At 41.3% G+C, this 21,328-nt stretch overlaps 1 protein-coding gene across 1 annotated transcript; it reads right to left on the bottom strand.

The window, feature by feature from the left end:
* Nucleotides 1-863: 863 nt before the first annotated feature.
* LOC117489413 (G-protein coupled receptor 22) lies at nt 864-15,927 on the bottom strand. The gene is made up of 2 exons (XM_034138653.1): nt 15,550-15,927; nt 864-2,727 (listed from the first exon to the last, which is right to left on the bottom strand). The coding sequence occupies exon 2, from the start codon at nt 2,601-2,603 to the stop codon at nt 885-887; it is 1,719 nt and encodes a 572-aa protein (XP_033994544.1). The 5' UTR covers nt 2,604-2,727; nt 15,550-15,927; the 3' UTR covers nt 864-884.
* Nucleotides 15,928-21,328: the final 5,401 nt, after the last annotated feature.

Raw genomic sequence — 21,328 nt, 5'->3', positions numbered from 1 at the left:
ACATGGTGGTTACTGGAAACAAAATTAGATTTTTTTTGCAGTTTCCTGGTAGTTATATATGAGCTTGTAAACTTTGAATCTGAATGCTTGTATTTACCTGCAATTAATTTGCTATACCATATACAGTATGTGCAAACAGTTTCACTCCAATTCATGTTTGTAAACATACAGAAGACATTCAGCACCACAAGAATATATTAATAACTCAATTAAGGCATGAACAAATGAGGGAAAAAAAGAGAAATATAGACTCCCATTAATATTTATCTCACTGAGAGTATCTGTGCAGGTAGATATTGGTGTGCTTTCACAGATTATGACTGAATATAGATCAGTGTGCAATGTAAGTGTGAGTATGTGTGAATACCTGTTACTATGTGCATATTTACATGCACATGCATGTTGAAATTGCACGCCAAAACAGTAATGTATGCATTTGCTGTAGTCTAACCCTTATCCTACAAGTAGCGTGCTCACTAGTAGTTTTACTGGCCAGGACTATGAAGTTGTCAAAATGCTTGACCAGTGTAGTCATGGAGACACATGGGCCTTGCTGTCAGTCAGAAAGTGGACTAATGAGGGCCTCTGTAAGTAGAGCAGAAAGCAGGCTCTAATAAGAGCATGGGGCTCACCTGTCTCCACATATACATGGAGCCAGTGGTCATGGGATTTGTCCTGACCTTTGTAAACTAACTGGAATTTCTCATACCCATGAATGAATATACACACAAACCATCCCTAGCAAATTGGTCACACACACACACACACACACACACACACACACACACACACACACACACACACACACACACACACACACACACACACACACACACACACACACACACACACACACACACACACACACACACACACACACACACTTATTCCCTCACTGCCTCTGTGAGGCATCGATCAGTGCAATCACTGGCCTCCCCTCGTGGCTTGCGATTCTTCCTCTGGCCTCCACCTTCCACCCAGGAATTGTGAATAACTGTCCCCCCGCTGGGAGCCGGGTCCACCTGCAGAAGGGAAACTACCCTTTTCTTTACACGTGTTTTTAGGGCCTTGCGCAGCTTTTGCCTGGTGAAAGCGTAGAGCAGAGGATGAAAAATAGTGGTTCCATAAGCCATCGCCAAGAAGCAGAGGCGCAGCCGCACCAGGCTGTCGCTGGGTCCCATGCACAGGATCAGGATGTTGACTGCAGACAGAGGGGCCCAGCAGCCCATGAAGCTGGATATGATGAGTAGGGACATTTTAAGGACGCGACGTTGACGTTCTCGACGGTCCCTGTGTCTACGCACTGCCCGCCTCAAGGCGATGATGGCAGAAACCGAGGCCTGTACACCCATGGTGGAGGCAGGCAGTGGTGAGTTGGCATGGGGCTGGGATGAGGCTGAAGCTGGAGGTGGAGAAGCAAGACTGGCCGGTGTAGTGGCGATGGGGGTGGTGGCAGCAGTACTGACAGTAGTGACTGTTGCTCCACTGTCAGAAATCCCCTGGGGCATGGAGGGGAGTGGCGGGGGCGATGTTGGTGTAGGAGTGTTTGGATTGGTTTGGTTCTTGTTCTGGTTGGAGGACACTACCTCGGTTGGCAGACTCAGGTCCTTCTTTTTACGCCTTCTGCAGCGTATTCTGCAGGTGGAGTCTTTTGCCCGCTTACCCCTCATCATATGGGAGCCTATGCGAATGTTGAGGGCCTGCAGGATCCTTGAGTAGGTAAATAACATGACAGCCACGGCGATGAAGAAGCATGGCACTTGGAGTAACAAGTGGTAATACATAGCCAGTCCTGTATAATACCCCTGCCCTCCTACGCACAGCAATGTCCTATTCTGCCATTCTGCAGTCAGGTGGTGTGAAGAGGAAGAAGGACGCGTTGATGGAAAAGAGGAAGGAGATATGGAGGAAGGTGAGATGGAAGAAGGAGAGATGGAGGAAGGAGAGATTGAGGAAAACATGTTGGTCAATCTAGTGGTGAACTCAGAGACATTGTTCTGCCCTTTTGGCTCCTCATCCTCACTGTCCTCAACCAACGAAGAGAAGAAATTCCCCTCAAGGAAGGGCAGGAAGAAGACAGCAAGGGAAACGGCCCATACTGCTGCCAGGAGCAGAGCTGCACGCCTTGGGGTCAGCAGGCGACTGGCTGGACGCACGGAGATGTCGTATCGGTCCAAACTGATCACCAGCACATTGACTGCTGTGGCCACACTCGTGAACGTGACACAGGCTTCGTGAAAGCAGCACAGCGTGGCCAGGCTGCCGACTCCACTTTCATTGGCTGGTAGCAGGATCACAGCCACAGTCAGTGGCAGACACAACAGACATACCAGTATGTCCAGAACGTGGAGGTTGACTGTGACAAGGTTGCTGACTGAATCCACCAGGTTGGACTGAGCACAGTAGAGCACAAGTACCGTCAGGTTGCTGCTGAAGCCCAACACCAGCTCCAGCAGCAGCACAGTGGTCAAAGACACCTGGAAGCCCAGGGGGTAGGGCGTGCTCCAGCCCTCCTCCACCCCCACCTCACCTCCTCCATCCAGCAGGCCTACCCCCTGACCATCGCTGGTCTCCAGGAGGTCACGATAGCCTTCGGTCTCCATTGACGCCACAGCACTCCCTCAAGCATAGCAACACCGGCCCCCACACCAGACCATGCTCGTCTTTCTTTTTCTTCTGGCTCAAACGAGACAGTGATGAGGATGATGGCCAGATCTGTGGTTGATTCTGTGAAAGGAGTAGAAAGACAGACAGAGGACAGAGAAATATCAAGCAGTTATTAGACAGCTTGTCTCATATTTACTCAAAAGTAACACTGTACAGCAAGTACAAGTCAAACTTGTGAGATTTCACAAGTGGAGAGAAGCTATGAGTTGACACAACGTGGTGAAAGTGATCTTGGCATGCGATTAGAGTCGTGGGGTTCAAGCTGCTGCTGATGACCCACCATGTCTCACTGGGCTCAGGCAGTTAGACGACAACAACATGCTTTGCATAGACAATGCTAACAGTTCAGACAAGAACTGGAGCACAAAGTCTCTTAGGGGACATTTCCAAGTATGAGTGCATTAGGCAGGGACTCACCATTTGGCCTGAACTAGCTACACATTTTAACAAACCAACAGGGATTTATTTCCTGCCTGTGCTTACATTTCATATACTGTGCTAAATACTCTGAAAGAAAAATGAAACTATGCTTCTCATGAGAAGGAGTGGGTGGATGTTTGACTCATTATTATGCAACATAGATTATATGGGTCAGAATAAAGCATGCATAATAAGGCATGTGGAAACATATAGAAACCAACTACACTGGTACCGCTAAGATGGCAGTTACACACTACACGTTGTCTATAGTAGTAAGATACCCGTACCTGATCCTTTATCAACAAAGTACCTTGTACACAATGAATGCCTGTCCTAATTCAATAAATGCAATTTTTTCTCCCACAATCAGGATAAAACTGTCAGCGTCTATCTCAAAGAGGAGAGGTGGCAGGGACAATTGTGGGCTGGTAGAGAGGCCGTGCAGTGCATGTCAACATTGCAGGACCCCAACTGAGGGTGGCAGCAGTTAATAGTTCTCACAGGGAGACGTAATGAAGACGAATGGATCAATGATGCACAGACAGTGGCACATAAACAATGCTATCAGAGAAAGACCGGCTCCCCTGGCATTCTCTCTCCACACCCCCTCTGTCTCATCTGCTCTCATACATCGCTCACATCTCTTCCTACTCTGTTCCCTTTCCAGTTTATTGGGTGACACAGACTACTTTGCATGTAGAGCATGTTATTCAGGGCTCACTGGATGCTCTTTTCAGAAGGAATCATGAAGCATTGGTTGGTGGGATATGAGACTTTTTCTTTATAGATAGAGAACATTTTTTTTTTCATCTCTGCAACAAAAGCTACAGGTGTGTCCTTACAGGCAGCGTTGACCTCGGCCTTTCCTGTCAACCTTTTCTCTCCCACAGCTTGTTCTCACCCTCTCATTTGCCCTTTTCCCTTTGTTTTATTTCACAGTTTCCCCCCCCATTTGTCATGTGGAAAGGACCTGCAGGCAGAACAGGACCCAGCGTGAAACAGTGGTCTATCTTAATTCACTAATGGGTTCCATGGGGTTTGTGGTATTGCTGGAACATTGATTTAAAGCATCATCGATCTGCCAATTTAACAAGCCTGAGGCAAGGCTGCACAAAAACAGACTCCCTATCTCCTCAACTCAAGGGTAGGCTACCTGTGGTCTCATTTTAAGTGATGCATACATTTATTGAGAGCAAATTAGTTTGTCGTAGGTGTTGTAATCAATTTACACAGCCAACAGCATCATGGCCTACAGGACTTAAATAAACAAATATAGTATGTTTAAATGTTACTCCAGTGTTTGTAGTATTAAGTATTCAAAAAAACAGGCAAAAAAGTGTTTAACCAACAATGAGAATTGGGCTATACAAAGACATGGTATTGGGAGTTAAAACATATCTAAATCCACCCTGTGTTCCGAGATAAAGACTCATAAAAGAATATCCAATTGTGTTTACAGTCTTTGTGCAAAATGGCGGACATGAAGGTACTACAGAGAATCAAGGACCAAACCTGCAGACACACTATGTTTGACAGCCAATCACTTACAGCAAACACACATGTCAATACTGCATTGACAAAGCAATGTATTTCATCCAATGTGAGTGTGTTTGTGGCATGTGTGTGAAGCACTTCAGTAAATTAATGTCAGGAGAAGAAGCTAATTGTGCTCACACATAAGTACAATAAAATAAACATTCTAAAACATTCAGTGATATACAACAAAAATCGACTCTGATCTTATTTTTGAAATGATGTGAAAGCAAAACAGGGGCACTTTTCTGACTAAATGAAATGGTATTCTGCAGTCACTGATTTGAATCAGTCACATACAAACATCAGGTAATCATGCGCTTCTTTTAACCGTTCTGCACTTAATTACAAGGGATGATTGTGTACTGGTGAAGAGAGCTGAATCGCTTTCAACAAGAGTCATTTATGTTACTCTGGCTAAGAGAAACAATGAGCCAAAATCAGTCCTGTGATAATAGATACTCAGTACTGTTTGATAAACTGGAGAAACAAAGGGCCACAAACAAAACAATAGAAAAAATAAGTCTGAGTTAGCATGTAGTTTCAGGGCAAAACAAAATGTCATAAGCCCTTAGAATGAACAGCTGTGACTCTAACCTGCGAGCAGGAACAGCCACAATATTCTAGTATTAACAAGGAGAGAGAGAAGAAGACAACTCAAATGTGAAGAAAGGGTGGTGAACTTTGGGGTGTTTTTCTAATGAGCACAATCAGTGTTGATGTCTTTCAGGGAAAATTGTAAATACTTGATGGGTTCATCTGAGGCTGCAGATTAGTTGTTCACATTTGTTGGTCTTGAGAACTCATTGCAGTATATTCTCTGTTTGTCAACTCTACTTATACAGGAAATCTCATTGTTACGTGGGTCTAGTTTTCGAGAGAGACCATAAGGGAATTTTAGTGATTGCATGCTTGTTTTAACCTGTTGAATGAATTGTGGCAACAGAAAACAGCTTGAAACAAGGTGAAACTTCCACCCCATGAATCAAGCGTGTGATTGACAAGTCAGACAGAAGGGAAGAGGCAGAGCTAGCTTAGGGTATGTACTATGTACTACAAAACATATTATATATGACCCAAACAAACATGCATTCAAATCCAAATAGTCTTAAGTTGTCTGACAGCTTTGCAATCATCAAGACAAACATATGTGAAGCTAGGTTTTTTTAAAGCCTAAGCTCTGTTGAGTTCTATGAGTGATTGTCATAGAGGCTGGCATCAATTCAGTCAGAGAGTCTTAAATTGGTTCGGTTAAACCCACACGCCCTCTCCACAGTCATCAATCAAAAGCATCATTTGAAAGCTAAATATTGTGTCGGATTTGTTCAGTTTGAAAACTAAAAAGAAACTGACATCTACAGATCTGACTTCATCAAATCTGGTATCTCCATCACGGTGTGTTCTATGCTTTCTCCAAAAACCACAACAAATAACTGGCAGTTTCCAAGTCTGCACTACTTCCTGCAGCCTGCTCTCTGAGTTATTATAGGTGTTGCCGGGTAGTAGATGACAGGTTGTCAAGCCCCTGTTCACAATTTCAGAGGGTAAGTGCTCAGGATCCTGTTGTCAGACTCAGAAGTTTAGTCTCTCTCTTTTCTATTTTGTTTTGCTTAATTAATTTAGCAAACGCTCTAAGCTATCCCTCTTTTTAGCTTTTTCTCCTGACATCACATTTTTTGCCAGAGGCTCAATGACTTCTTCCCAAATCAAAGACAAACAGTAGACCAGACGGTTTCTAAAACAATAAAGTGTAAGGCATTTTATTAACTTTGCATAATTGTAGGGTATGTATTGGTGAAACAACCAAACACACAACATTACTACATTCAGAAAATATGTCACAGGAATAGGATGGACACAGTCCAGCATTGTGTATTTTAGAGTCCAGGAGCAAAGCTGAAATACAGTTGATATGCCCTGGACTCCCAAGATAACTGCAGCAAAATACTGCAACAGTTAAATCAAAAGGGTAAAATCAACATACTGTAGTGCTGCAGCAGCTCGCTGGAAGCCAAGATGAATTCAAGCCACCATTCGTTGTCCCTTGTTAAATCAGGCATTGTGTTTCTCTAAATTAGTATACTATTATATGTATAATGGCTCTCATTTTCATTCAAAGAAGCTCTTTTGTAGATTGTTTTTGAATACACCTGCACACCTGCTTTCCAGAGCCAGATAATGTTCCCTACAAAATGGCAATCACAAACAGCATGGACTTGTAAATACACTTGTCACTCCTATGATCCTATGCCAATTGGTAGAGGCACACTTCACCTATTTCACACAAGATTAACCTCATATGACAACTGTACTTCCAGGCCAATGCATCCGTCTGATAAACAACACACACACAAAACACACACAGGGATTTCTGAAATGTGTCAGAAAACGTTTAATAAAGCTGTCCTTTTGTGTCATACTGTCCGTTGTGCTACTGCATGCGAGGGTGTCAGCCAGCTCCTTAAAAGTGCTGATTCAGCACGAGCCCTTAGGACACGCTCCTATTTTCACCTCAGTCCTCTGCAATCTGCATGTGGAACTTCAGTATGCCAAGTCTTCAAATGTAATCACTGCCTGTGCCCTCTATAAACATTATGCTAAGTTTGCCTATATGTCTGAGGGTGTAACTCTCCACATTAGACAATCTCTTCATATTATAAATCATCATCATGTTGTGATTATTATGATGTGACCCCCTTAGTATTGCTGTAAGTTAGACAATAAGTATAATAGCTTGAAAAGGAAGCATGAGCACTTAAGAATGACATAAAGCAGATCAGACCTTGATAAGATGAGGTTTCAGCTATCTTATGTTATCAGAAAAGTCTGTTTAATAGAGCACATTGGATTGTTCTAAGTAAGTCTAGTCTGTCCCTTTTTTGCTGGACTTCTTATTTGCAATTATTATACCTGCTACTGTGGTTTATATTCAGCAGTTGGAAAAGATCCATCTCTTCCATGAGGCTCTGAGCTAGCTTCCACCTCAGGGATTGGGATTGTCAGTGCTGTTTACATGAGCACAACAATAACCAAAGTAGAAGTGTCTTTTTCTTTTCTTTTTTTCTTATATTGGAAAAATAAAATGCTCTGGTAGTAAGCAGTGCCTGGTTGTTCAGATAACAAGAAACTATGTTTACAAGAGGGCATCATTGTATTGAACTACAGATGCACTGTATTGTGGTTTATCTAAAATGTCAGTACAAAATGGGGAAACTAGAAGAAAGCCTTTGCTCTTTGATTCTATGGGACAGACACCCAGAGTTGACATTTAGGGAAGAAAAGGGAAACAATATGAGAGGGACAGGTGAGTGAAGAAGAAAAAGTGGGACACGACAGAAATCGGGATGATGGCGCATGCAGCACGCTGACTCATGGCTGTCTGAGGTATTCCTAATGTCCGCAGTGAGACAATCGATCAAAGGCTTAATTTTCCCACTCGATTCATCCAGCAGCAAACAGCAAGCAGCCACCAGCTGGGCAGCAGCATCCCTGGCAGGCTCCCAACAAACCAGCCTGGACAGGCCAACAACACAACCGGCTCAGTGTGAGCAACAGCATCTCACCCTATCCCATGTGTTTCTGATCAGGACAACTCCAGGAACTTCAGGTGACAAGCAGTTTGAAAGTGAAACAAACATAGTATTGTGTTTCTTACAGGTGTATGTGTTACTTCTTATGCGAGGCTTAGCAACACTTAACACTGTGCAATTTAAAAAGGTGTTATCATTACATGTTACTTGTTACTTGTTAGATGCTTTTATCCAAAGCGACTTACATACTCAATACTGTGGGCAATCCCCACAGGAGCAATTTGGGGTGAAGTGTCTTGCCCAGGGACACAACGACATGCTGACTGCAGTGGGGTTTGAACCTGTGCTCCCTTGATCCAAACACCAACGCTCTATCCACTGCGCCACACGCCTTCTATCCTATCATAACTCTTGCCAAGCTGGTTGAAGACACACAAGCACACCATGTAGTCAACAATGCACGGCTAACTGCCATCCGCCCACACAGCCACCCACCACCAGCCCACGTCTCTGTTCACGCTCCCTGCAGATATAGCAGAAGATGGATTGCCATCTGAGGTGAATGACATCTTGTGTGCTTAAGAAACTGCTGAATCCCATCCACACTTGTGCCTGAGACCAGTAAGGGAGAAAAGGGACGGGGGTAACGGGAGGTAAGATGAAAACGGGGGCTAGGTGCAGTGAGGGAGTGATGGATGGGAGGGAGGCTTAGGGGTGTGCAGATGGATGCTGAGTTGTGTGCTCGCTGGAGGGGAATGTTTGTTCCCTGCTCTCTACCACGATCCATCTCTCTTTTGAATAGTCCCGGTTGTGCTGCCTCGCCTTGCCTCCTCATCCATCTTACACCCAGCACATAGCTCTTTGCTTTAATACCATGCAATATCCATGTGTAATCCCACCAGATCGTCCGGACTGACTATTATGTGATTTTGAATATTAAAGTGCAAGTAGCCACTCACACATTGCTGTCAGCACATCAGAGACCTTGCAGATAAAATAAATCTCATACAGTTATGTCCAGCCTCTTTGTATCCCGCCATTCTGACAGGCTGCTATCAGAACATCAATAAGGAAGCTATAGTAGGTGGGTTAATTATCACAGCCTGTAAACTGTAGGAACAGTTCTTTCCAGAAAGACCTTGGTCTTTAGACAGCTCTGGTCCACAGGGTGCGAGGCATCATTATCACTTGACAGCGTGTTCGATGGATTTCATTTGGCTCCACACATTCATTAAAGACACTCCTTGGTATCCTATATCCAGCTATGATACCCTAAGCCTGTAATTTTGCTATTAAAAGCACCACCCATCGATAAGTACTAATCAAGGCTACCATGCAATCACAGTTCTTCAAAACAAGAGGAAATCTAAATCAAGTGTGAAAGCTAGCGAAATGAAGTAAAAAGTGAGCCAGAGCAAGTGGAGAACGTTACGTAATTCAGTGCTTTGGACAGCTTTTCACATGGCCCTTCCAACAGAATAGCAATGATTAGGAATAATGAAGGTAAGACAAAAGGAGAATACGTAGGACAGATATAAAAGCGTTCATTATATTACTGTTATATCAGTAATTACTAGTACATTCCTTATGTGTTCTGAAGTGATTAGATATGAATAGCAAATTATCTCTTAATCTCTCTATGTCAAAAGCCATTGTAATCAGGAGTTAATGGTTGTCCGAATGCAGGCGTCAAATGGCTAGAGTGGTGCAGCCAGCTGTGTTCATTTGGTGAAAAAAGGTCCAATGCTGTTCATGTTTTGCCAGGAAAACACAAATCCATACACAAACTCTCACAAACCAGAGATGTTGACTCATTATGTGTTAAGGTGCAATCCACCAATAAACACATGAAATAAAGTTACGTCATAATAAAAACTCAGCGTTATAAAGTTCAGGTTTATATCTTGACTTACATAGAAAGGGAATTTTAAGAACCCCATATTAAATCTCAATTTTAAAATAGTCTGCATGAAAACAATTTGATTTTATATATTTTACATGCATCAAATGTATTGTCAAAGCTCTCACTTTAGGTTGCTGTGACAGTTTATTTGACCAAATGAGACAATACATTTGGTATATGCAGTGGAGAAAAAGTGTGCAGTTGCCTTGATTTATTTTCTTTTACCATATTGAAAGAGGAATACATTTTATTATTAAAGGTGCCCTCTGGAATACCGTTTTTACCTAATTACTGAAATGCATTGTTTGTATCCTGCAGGCCTAACAAACATGTTGAATGCATTTCCTTTCTCACAAAACATCGGCAATTTATTTTCTCCATCTGCGCTGTTATATCATTGTTTACTTTCCAGCACTTTTCTTCTTCCCTTCCCAAAAGGTTATTTGCTATGTTTCTTGGCACATTACAGCCACTTGCATATCAGCAGAAGCACAGAAGCAACCGTTGGTGATTAAAGACCAAACCGGGGCTCACCAATAAAAACATTGCTCTATAGCGCTAATGGTGTGCAAACGTACTTTTAAAAGATATTGCAGTGAAACAACAAATCAGGAATGTTGCATTCTTATTCTTCACTTTACAGCTATCTGAAGCTTGCTCAGCGTCCAGCGTCCATAGACAGGCTTTAGAGAGTTGGAAAGCAGTTGAATAGGTCAGGGAAATATGAATTTAAAGGCAATGCAATAAGAGCAAAGATGTAAGTGGAACTGATGGGATACTAGAAAAATAAAGATGGTTTAAATTGATTAAGCTTTTCCACTCCATAAGGCAATTAGAGCCCAATACATGTCATTTATCTCCTCATTTATCATTGGCCAAGAGCAGAGAACATCACTGCAGGCATTTCTCACACCATAATGAGAGACAGAGGTCTAAAATAATCAGTTTCTATTTTAATATAAAAGTTTAATAAGAAAACCAGGAGGGCCAAAGAACATGAGGTGCATTCTAAATACTTGATGGAGTCAATTTAATGTAATTTTCAGATACACCTTAATGTCTGTTTGTCCACTTCCAAGTAATTCAGCATGAACATATAAGCCGATTTTATATGAGAAATGAAAAGCGTGAACAGCTGTATTTCTGTTGAGGTGGCCACAGTGATATATAAAGTATTTTGTACGGTCCATGGGTCCATGTTGCCTCTGTCTCCCTCCTCTTGGTAGTCTATTTTCTCTCTGGTCACTCCACTCTGCTCCTCTAATGATTTATCGGTCCATCTCTTCTCTCTATTTGCTCTTTGTGCGTCTCACTTTTTCACCATCCTCCTGCTTCTGCTTTCGTCCTATCAGGTGCTAAGATCTGCTTCACTTCTTTGGTTCCCTGCACTCACGCACTTTGAGGAACATTATTATTTACGGAATAAGGTAAGGGTATTAAGTGCAGCATGCTTTTAGCTTCACGGTGAACATGATGACAAGAAAGGATGACCAACCTCAGCAGTGAATAATAAATGCACAGTAAGTGGTGTTGTGTTTTTACTTATGTTGTCAAAACACATTAACCAACATCTGTTGTTGTAGTCCGGAGGTTTGACAGCTTGTTCTTATGGCTTGAATCAACTAGGACAATTAAAAAAGGATTCAACCAATCCAGTCAAAATATTGTTCTAAATCAGAAAAATATTCCATCTGTCCTTTAATGCTGCTGCTATAAAAGCCTGTTGCTGGAGGCTTTTGTTTGTAGTTACCGCAGTACCATTTTGCACATGCTCATTTAACATCTGCCATGTTTTTTTATCAAGATACAATTAAAAACATGTTTGAATTGTCAGTAAAATGAGGATCAACTATTAAGTGAATTCTGGTATACTTTAATGCACTCATCTAGAATGCAAAGTAGGACAGACAGCAGACGACAATTCAACATATACAAATATGCAGAAAGGCTCGCAGGAATACTGTATTGATTTCAAATATTTGTTCTCCTGCAGATGAAACTTTTCCTGAGTTAATGTGTTGAGTCAGCAGAACAATTTAGTCAGACGTACTCTTTTGTTTCTTTTGTTTTTTGAAGTAACTGCTTTAAAAATGTATGTGGCTGCTGTTGAAGCCAATGGTACTTTAATTCAGTTTTAAGGAATATTTGAATATATTGGGGGGTCCTTTCAATATATACTGTGATATAAGCCTTTTAGTGAAAAATAATAAATTCTCAGTTAAAGGGGACCTATCATGCAAAATGCACTTTTGTACGTCTTTTATACATGAATATGTGTCCCCGGTGTTCCAGGGAACTCACCAAGTGTCAGAAAACACAACCCTCTCTATTTTCCTCCATACCCAAATCTCTAAAAAAGGGGCTGCAACGGATCTGATCAAAACTGATCCAGATTTGAACACTTTACTGACGTCAGGATGGTGGCGCTACAGCTATTGGGCCAACTCTCCACCTATCAGGGGAATGTGGGGTTGGGCCACGGCCGGCCATTGTCGCTCGAAAGCGCTGGAGACGCTGTAGTACATATGCCAGGCCTGTAAGTGGCGCTGTAGTCTGCCACAAAAGCAGCGAAGAAGACTTCCCGTGCATAGTTACCATGGTTACCCTTCTGTTTATTCTCCGCTGTGGCTTTTTTTCTCCCTCCCTGAGGCAAGCGTTTGCTCCCGCTGCTTTAATTCAATGCAATCCCTCCCCGTCGAGGCAAGCACTGTAATTCTCTCCGGTTAGTCCACCAGCAGATGACAAACACCCACCTCTCCGCCTCTTCCAAGGAACGAGGGGACCGTGCAGCAGAGTTTCAGTTTCAGTTTCTTTCGCCGGTCAAGATGTCCGTTAAAGTTTAAATCTTCCGGACAAAATTTGAAAAGTGCCCGTCCAAGGTCTTCTTTGTTATTTATTGAGCTTTAAAACAAATGAATAACGACTCTATATAATAATAGGCTATAATAAAACGCGGAAGACGGAGATCTATTTTTCTCCCCCTCTTCTGACAGCCCAGCAGCTGTTCAGAGCGCGCTCCCCTCTCCTGCAGGGGGGCGTGGTCAGCTGCAGCTCACAGAATCAGCCCCCTGCAAAAACAGTGCTGGAGAACAACAAATAGAGCGAAATGAGGCATGGCTAAAATGCATGATCTGTTTGGTATTTTGAAAACAGAAACGTATAAATATACCTTATATAGGTATGGCCCTACAATATATCATTTAAATATAGCATGATAGGTCCACTTTAAATTAAGTGTGAATCAGCAGTGTAGCTGTTTGGTTCTTTACATCAACGTATCACTATCATTTTTTAAAAGTTCTAATCTAACCTCTAAGCCAAATTTAATTGTATTCAGAACAACTCAACAAAAACAGAAACTATGTGAGAGCCCGTTATGAGAATAGAGCAGCTCTTACATAAATCTTGTTTGTTTTTCTCTCAACGTCATCCAATAATAACCTCAGCAAAACTTTGACCATCTCCTTTTCAGCACTGTTATATGAAAGGTAAATAAGACTCATAACATCAGAGGTAAAGTACTCCTTTGCTCATCGTGCTGACACAAAATAAGACTGATATATGATTTCCCTTAGTTGAGAAAATATATGAATATACTTACTCAACTAAGCTGCGGCATCTTGCTGGAGAGTGACGCGTGTGGTGGAATATTTCCCCACCAGCAGCATCAAAGCTTCTCTATAAATACACGCACAGACGCAAACACACAATGACCCACATGCAAAGCAAACACACAGGCTGCAACTACGAGAGTGAATGGAAATGGGAAAACGTTAAAACAATTATCCCTTTGGGATTCTAAATGGAAGAGAAGGAAACACACATACACACAAAATCATGCACAAACACACCGATCCAGAAAACATCAAACAGAAGATGTAAACGGCATGTTTGTGCTCAGTCTTATAAAAAAAGGTTGGCTATTTATCATGAAGATGAGCCAATTAACTACAGTGGCAGTTCAGAAGAATGATTGTTTGATGAGATTGAGAAGAGAATAAAATATGGTCATGTTACCAATAATGCCCTTTTAGTTGCATTCCCCACATTTAATGTATGTTCAATGTGTCCAACAAAGATAGGCCTAAATCCTGCCGATGATAGTATTTCTTTAATTTAAAAAAGTCTTGATAAACTGCCTGTTTTTCGCGAATTACATAATTAGATCTGCATCAGTATTGAATCAGTTAAAAGTAAATGTAATGTTGCCATTTGTATTGGCAATAGGTGTTGCAAGACGATACAATGAATTAGAGATTTTTTAAGTATGTGTAAGTGGGAAAACAATAATGTGAGAGAATGTAATGTGTGGTGTAAGGGAGAACAGTGAGTGGGAACTGAAAAGTAATGTTAAAAAATGGCAAAAACCCTGTGGAAGAAAGACATTTCATGTCGAAAGCTGTCAATAAGGCAACCAGACAGCAGTTGGACATTCAATTCAATGTCGCTGTTACATTTACTAGAGAATATGTTACTAGTGTTTAGCAGGGAGAAAGCCATACTCTACCACCTTCCAACCACACATGTTCCCATTTTACATCTCATCTACAAGATTTACTGCTTCATATTAAAACACAGACAGTGCCGCATTACAAAAAACATCAGAATTTGTACATTTTAAAACATAAAACATTTATTTTAAAGGGTGAAACAATGTGCTCTCAATGTGCAAAGACAGCTATGAGACCACTGATAACCTGTGATAACCATATTTCAGATTTAACATTTTCAAGACAGGAATTTTGAATCCCCACGTTTTGACTGTTCTTTGGTCATCTTCATATTAGATTAAAACAATGCACAGATTCCCTTTTAACAATCCTTTGAATTATGGACTTCAGAGATATGCCAGTTTAAGACCAACTAATCACGTGCAGTGTGATGTTATCTTATTAAAGGATTAAATGTCAAAACACATTTTTAAAATGAGCCATTGCTCTTAAACGGGACACCTTCGTGGTAAGCGTGGCGCATTCATGTATAAAGCACATCAACAATCCATTTGGGTCCTAAAGAAAATGGGAGACTTTTATACGAGATGTGATTTCTCTCCGGGATAGGCATTGTCTGATTTTTGCTGCACAAGCACGAAAAAGCCAAATGGTCAGAAGGATTCTTTTTGTCCCACAGGAAATCATCTTAAATCCGAAAAGCCAAAGGATTAAAATCAACCGGTGACATGTCCCGAGGCTGTTTGAGGCCCCTCATAAGTGCATATCTGGCAATGAGGTGTTTTGTTATTGTCGCCTCGAGTCCGGAATCATAACAGGTTTGGACTGTCCTGTCCCTCCACGAGACAGCCCACCATTTGTTTCATTTTGCAAGAGATTGTTTTCAGAAGACTGTATCCCTTATGATCCCTTTTATTCCAACTGTCCCACATATTTTTATCATATATGGTATTTTTAAACACATTATCAAAATAATGACGATTTTTTCCTGAAATTTAAATATTAGTGTTATAAGAGGAAGTGTTTAGTCGAGTGTTAAACTTACCAGTTTGCTGAGTGGGAATTCCCTTTACATCCTACTGCAGGTGTCGGTGCGCTGCGCTATCTCCAACACTGGACCCCGATTCACTCCAGAGCTCTCCAGGACAGCCGACTGTCAGCCAAAAACGTGACCAGAATAATTTGCCTCCGTTTTGACATAAATATTACAGCGGGAGGGGGGGAGAACCTTGCACGTCTGCAGATGCAGAGCTCAGTAGTGATGGCTCACAACACATCAGGTAATCTCACAATGTTTGGGCGTTTTCTTAAAATTCCCCACTCAACAAGGCGCTCCACCTGTCCACTTTTATGCAGCAGACTTGCACAGCATCCCACACACGGACCGGCCAAACGCATGATAATGCGCTAACCGCTCGCTGGAGCGCAGTCGCTCCATCCCATCGACCAATACGGTGATCTGCAAGCGCAGGGGGAGGGAGGGAGGGAGGATGGAAAGGGGGTTTTGTAGGGGGGAGGAGGAGAAATGGATGCGGGAGGAGTGGGGGGCCGGGGATTGTGTGTGATGGGTAGCCTTCCTTCCACAAGGACGACCTGAGATTCCTCAAGGGTGAACGCTCCTCTGTTGTAATTCAACGAGATCTCCCAATTACTTGCCTCTCCCTCTCTAAAACATTTTACACACACTTCACCTTAACTCCCTCAAAGGAAAATGACTGGATTCAGGCTTGACTCGATAATATCAGTCTCCCCCCACTGTGGAGGAGGCTTTTGAAGGTTTATGTCTTTGCTGCACAGGCTGTGCAGCGAGTGTCTCATATCTGAATTTCCATGTGGCGACTTCATCACTCCTGTAGGATGAGATGGTTAAAGAGAAGATTGATGAGGCTTGAATACATATTTCACCTGAGATTATCATCTCAATGTAAGCGGCATCCTTACATGTGGAGTATTGTAAGCACGATTACTAGCTGTGTGCAGAGATCAAGGTCACTGACTGGAAATTTGTGACCTTGGGCGCAGGATAAACATGAGGTCCCTGTCACTGCAGTTCTCACACTGAAACACAGAAAGTTGTTTTAGAAAGAGGTGTAAATTACTGTGCACGTGAATATGTGAGAGAAACTGTGCAGAGGGAGATTTTGATAAATGGTGTGAACACCTGGAGTGTCTGAGGAAAGCCGGGTCAGCCGGCTTTGGCTGTTTGGAAACTCCCATAGTGGAATGTGTGCTAATATACCAAAACATCTTAATTAACACTTTTTATGTTTGTTTTCCCCAAATGAATGTATTACAAAACCAGACTGATATTTGGTAAATGGTTCCTGGACCCTGTTACACTTGCATTTGAAGTTTCCATGTTTGACCGTATTATGCTAATAAACAGATGGTGGAATAAATACTGTTTATATAACCTTGAACAAGAAACATGACATGCCTCTTAAACTAAATAAAATCATTGATGCCTCTCATGCACCTCCACCCACACTCCTTGCCCTAGTGTTTTATATTTTATCCTTATCTTGACAGTGCATTTTTCTACTTTGTATCAGTATTATCATCATGATTTATAGAGTATAGCCCTTCAGTTTTTATTCGTGAAGGTGTTATTTTTAAAGCAATAGTTTGACATTTTAGGAAATATGCTCACACACTTTCTTGAAATTAGTTAGATGAGAAGATAGACACAACTTAGCTACAGTCAGCAGCTGATTAGCCTAGCTTAGCATAATGGCTGGAAACTGAGGGAAACTTACAGCATGGCTTTTACTGAAATGTACCTCACAACACCTCTAAAGCTCAGCAATCAAAAAAACATACCTCTTTTTATACAGAGTCCTGCAGGAGTCCCAAACCCACATAAGTGAGCATTTAGTTAGCATTGTTGCACATTTGTTCCTTTGCCTTGAAGAGGTTTCTTATTTTACCTAAGGTCTTGTAGTCAACACAAACTTAAGAATTCTTTACATTTTGTTCTACAACATAAAATACATAAGTAAATACTTAATGCGTTTTTAATGTTTGTTAAAGAAGGAAGTTGCTTAGTAATGACTAAAGGTGATTACAGAGGTTGTTAGGGACAGAATGAAACGTATCCACTCAGTGGTGCATGCAACCATAGTTTTGTTGATAGCCAATTTCATCTTTTTACTGGAGATTGTATTTGTGCCTCAAAAAGACAGCATCCCTGAAGCACTCCATTGTGGTTTTACAGGGGGTTATGTGGTGGACAATTTCTGGAAGCAGTAACTTCCTGAAGTAACCAAAGATTACCTGTCAACCTCAAGACTATAGCCACATAACAACAGTATATATTACGATATTTATATATAAAAAGTGTGGTAGTGACGATTTGTTACTTATGGCCAAAGTTATGCTAGCTGTTCCAGTCATTGTGCTAAGCTAAACTAGTGGTAGCTATCTTCTCATCTACCTCTTGGCTACCTCTACCTATTGTGTCTTCACATTGTATTACTGTATAGGCCCATGTTTGGTGCTAGGCTTTATGTGTGTGTGCAACAAAGAAATGTGTGTAAAGCGACTGCAAGGTTATGGGAGCAAAAGCGGGGTAACATAATGACTGTGTGATATTTTAAAGAGATCTTTCTAAACGTGTCATGGTGTCAGTCTAAACATTTCAGCAGTTTTTCTGTTAACCCCCGAAACCCACTTCACAACCCACCACCTCTGTCACCATATTTTCCCTGTGGTCCACCTTTCTTTTTCACTGCTTCACACATTTTGCAGGACAGTGAGGACCCCTGTGAGCCCGCAGTCGAGTATTGTTTTCCCGACAAACACAAATAATTGCCCTTGCTACCGATCTGAATCTCTTGTGAAAACAGTCACATACAAATGCAAAGCTAGCCAGTGATTAGGAGCATCTGCCAAACACCCACCTACCATATGCCCGCGTCACTCAGCCAAGGAAAAATACTGAAAAATGCATCTTAACACGGACACCTTACTAAAAGCAAATAAAAACATACGTACATGACACATTAACACAAAATCACACATGCAAAAACTGTCAAAAATATGAATACAATTGACATCTACAATATGCGCTGAGTCATACTGCAGCCTATAGAGATTGACATAATAAAAGTATTGCGCGACATACACACAAGCATCATCACAGCCTGACAAAAAATGTAAAAACGTATCGTCCATTTGCAATGTTCGGCGAATTCCAGCAGCTTCGGATATATTAACTTTTATTTCATCTTGCCTTGTTAACACCTGTCTATTTGAGTTATGTTCTATATTTCCCAAAATTCTTTTCAGCAACATAAAGGCAAGGGAAACTCAACAAGCAACACGTGACTCAGTCTATATAGAACCTCATTTATCTCAGTCCTCTACAGAGGTTTCCTATAAGAGTGTTAAATGTCAGTGCAAAATGCTGAGGCTTAAATGATGCTCATGCTCTTTGATTTTTCAGGTGTGATATAAAAATGTGACCTTTTCTCTTACATGTTACAGCAGTGGAAAGTTTTCTTTAAAGCCTCATTGTATTGTAGCTGCAGAAACATCTCAAGCTGTCTGCTACTGGAATAAGAAAAAAGCATACGACCAAACCACAAGATGCTTGATAAGTTTTGTTGTTATGTAGAAATGAAATCCCTAGTAGTGTTAAGGACGATTCTTTTTCCTGTAGCAGGTAATTCACAGTATTGTGTTCCTCCCTGTTTCATCCCTTGAGATAGATTTTTCCTACAGGCATAATAAATCAACATCTCCTAGCTTTATCTTCGCTCTTTTTTACAAGGAAGTGAATGTAATCAGGTCACTTTTCCAGATCAATGTCGAAATGAAACATTTATTACAGTGGTAAACTATGAGAATGAAGAGAGGTGATTGAAGATGAGAAATTATTGTATATGTATGTATAAATGTAAATGTAAGTAGGAATAACTTGCATAATGACTTAAAGGACAATCATTGATCAAGTAAGGGGTGAGAATTAATAAGCATTTGCTTCCTCCTACTCCCTTTCGGACACATATGATTTATTTTTTTATTTTTAATTATTATTATTATTATTAATATGAAGATTTTTTTTGTTGAATATATAAATATTATCGTGAATGTGGATAAATACTGTATTTTAACAATACGGTATTCTGTTTTTTCACATTTGTTATTTTTTATTTGTTATTTTTTAATCTGTTCGAAATAAAGATTGAAATGAAATGAATGAAATGAAATGTGTATTGTTTGGCACTTACCGTAGACTCTGTGGTGAGGATAATTGAGTATGTCCCTGTGTCCTGTCCGACAGCATGCCGGGCAGTGAGGCTCAGCATCAATGACCTTGACTTAACCTCTGGTAAGACCTGAGACCCAGTCTAGCATCAGCCGCACTGACCACTGAACAGAAAGTATTAACCTTGTCCTGTATTTCCATTCAAAACTTCTACCAAAGACTGGGGAGCTGCAGGTTTAGAAAACCACATTTCCCAAGGTCTGAAAATATAATGACATACTCTTTATTAAAGGTAATAAATAGGTTGGGAATATAATAATAATGTGTTTAAATGTAGACCCGACTATGCGTGCTACTAAATGATGTGACAGTCAGAGACAGCAAGAGGCCATCTGGAGTGTCAAAAGAGAATATTAGAAAACTATAAATTAATATCTCATGATGCCTCACAATGTCACCCACTGACTGAGTAACACTCAGCTTAAATGAAAGGCACTCGAACACAAGAAGCAAGATTGATCAGATAAACCTGAGAGGAGAGATTGCATAAGACCAACATTCACCGAATTCATGCTGTTAAAGAAAAGCGGACTGAAGTGCTTAAGTGCAGATGGGTAATACAAATAATAAGCAGAGGAGTTGACATAGGAGAAGACAAAGGTAACTATCAAACGATTCAACCTGATAATTGTATGCATGAGATGGAATAAGAAAAAAAAGGCAAAGAAAGGAAAGAGAAAAAACCCACCATGGCTTCACAAAATGACCTTGAGCTGAGGTTTAAGGGAAGCAATCGCTGAGCCAGGGGCATGGGGCAGAAGCAGAGGATTATGGGTGAGGTGGAGTAGCCAATAAGAGGGCTGAAAATATAGACTCAATGGATAACCTAAGTGAGGGAAAGTCAAGAAAGACAGAAGGACAAGAAGATCTGCAGTAGCTTTTGGAGCAGAATTCAACCAATAACGATCATGCATTATGAATAAGGAGGGACACATTTACCTCTTCCCAGCATTAATGAGGAGAAGCAGAGCTCACAGAGGGCGGTTCACTAAATGCCACCTCTGAAGTGTATTTGTAAAGCTCATGGTGTCCTGCCTAAGGATGGGGTAGACTGACATCATGATTTACCCTCTCATTATTGCGACCAGGAAGTAGCCATGGACCTGCACAGTGGGTCTAATATTGACTGTGTCACCCTGAGAGTGTGACCCGCCACGGCTGGCCAGTCACCTTTAGATGTTATTTTCTGGCCACTGTAAACTATATTTTTTTGTGATGCATGCCGCACTGTGAGCCTACCGTCTGCTGCTTTTCAAATAAGTGTAATGGGCTGTGAAATTAGTTTTATCTGTGCACACAATATGGCCGCAGAACAATTGTGGACTATCTAGTTTCCCTAAAAGCCGGGTTTGGAAAGTGCATTTTCACTTAAAGTGGCATACTATGTAGCCATTACAAAAAATGCTCCAATCCACAATTTACATATATTCTTTAGGAAACACATTTGACCAGCCTGTACAGGTTTAATTTGACATGTCTTTTCATGTCTTTTGATTGGATGATGTTTTTGTCTAGTACAGAGAAGTGGGCACAGGTGTCTGCATGACTACCCATT

The sequence above is a fragment of the Trematomus bernacchii genome, unplaced genomic scaffold (genome assembly GCF_902827165.1).
Source record: "Trematomus bernacchii unplaced genomic scaffold, fTreBer1.1, whole genome shotgun sequence".
NCBI classification, from domain to species: domain Eukaryota; kingdom Metazoa; phylum Chordata; class Actinopteri; order Perciformes; family Nototheniidae; genus Trematomus; species Trematomus bernacchii.
This window is presented reverse-complemented; position numbering and strand designations above follow the sequence as displayed.

Bases quoted from the DNA above. Each gene is read 5' to 3' on its own strand.
- LOC117489413 (XM_034138653.1), bottom strand. From the start codon at position 2,603: ATGGAGACCGAAGGCTATCGTGACCTCCTGGAGACCAGCGATGGTCAG.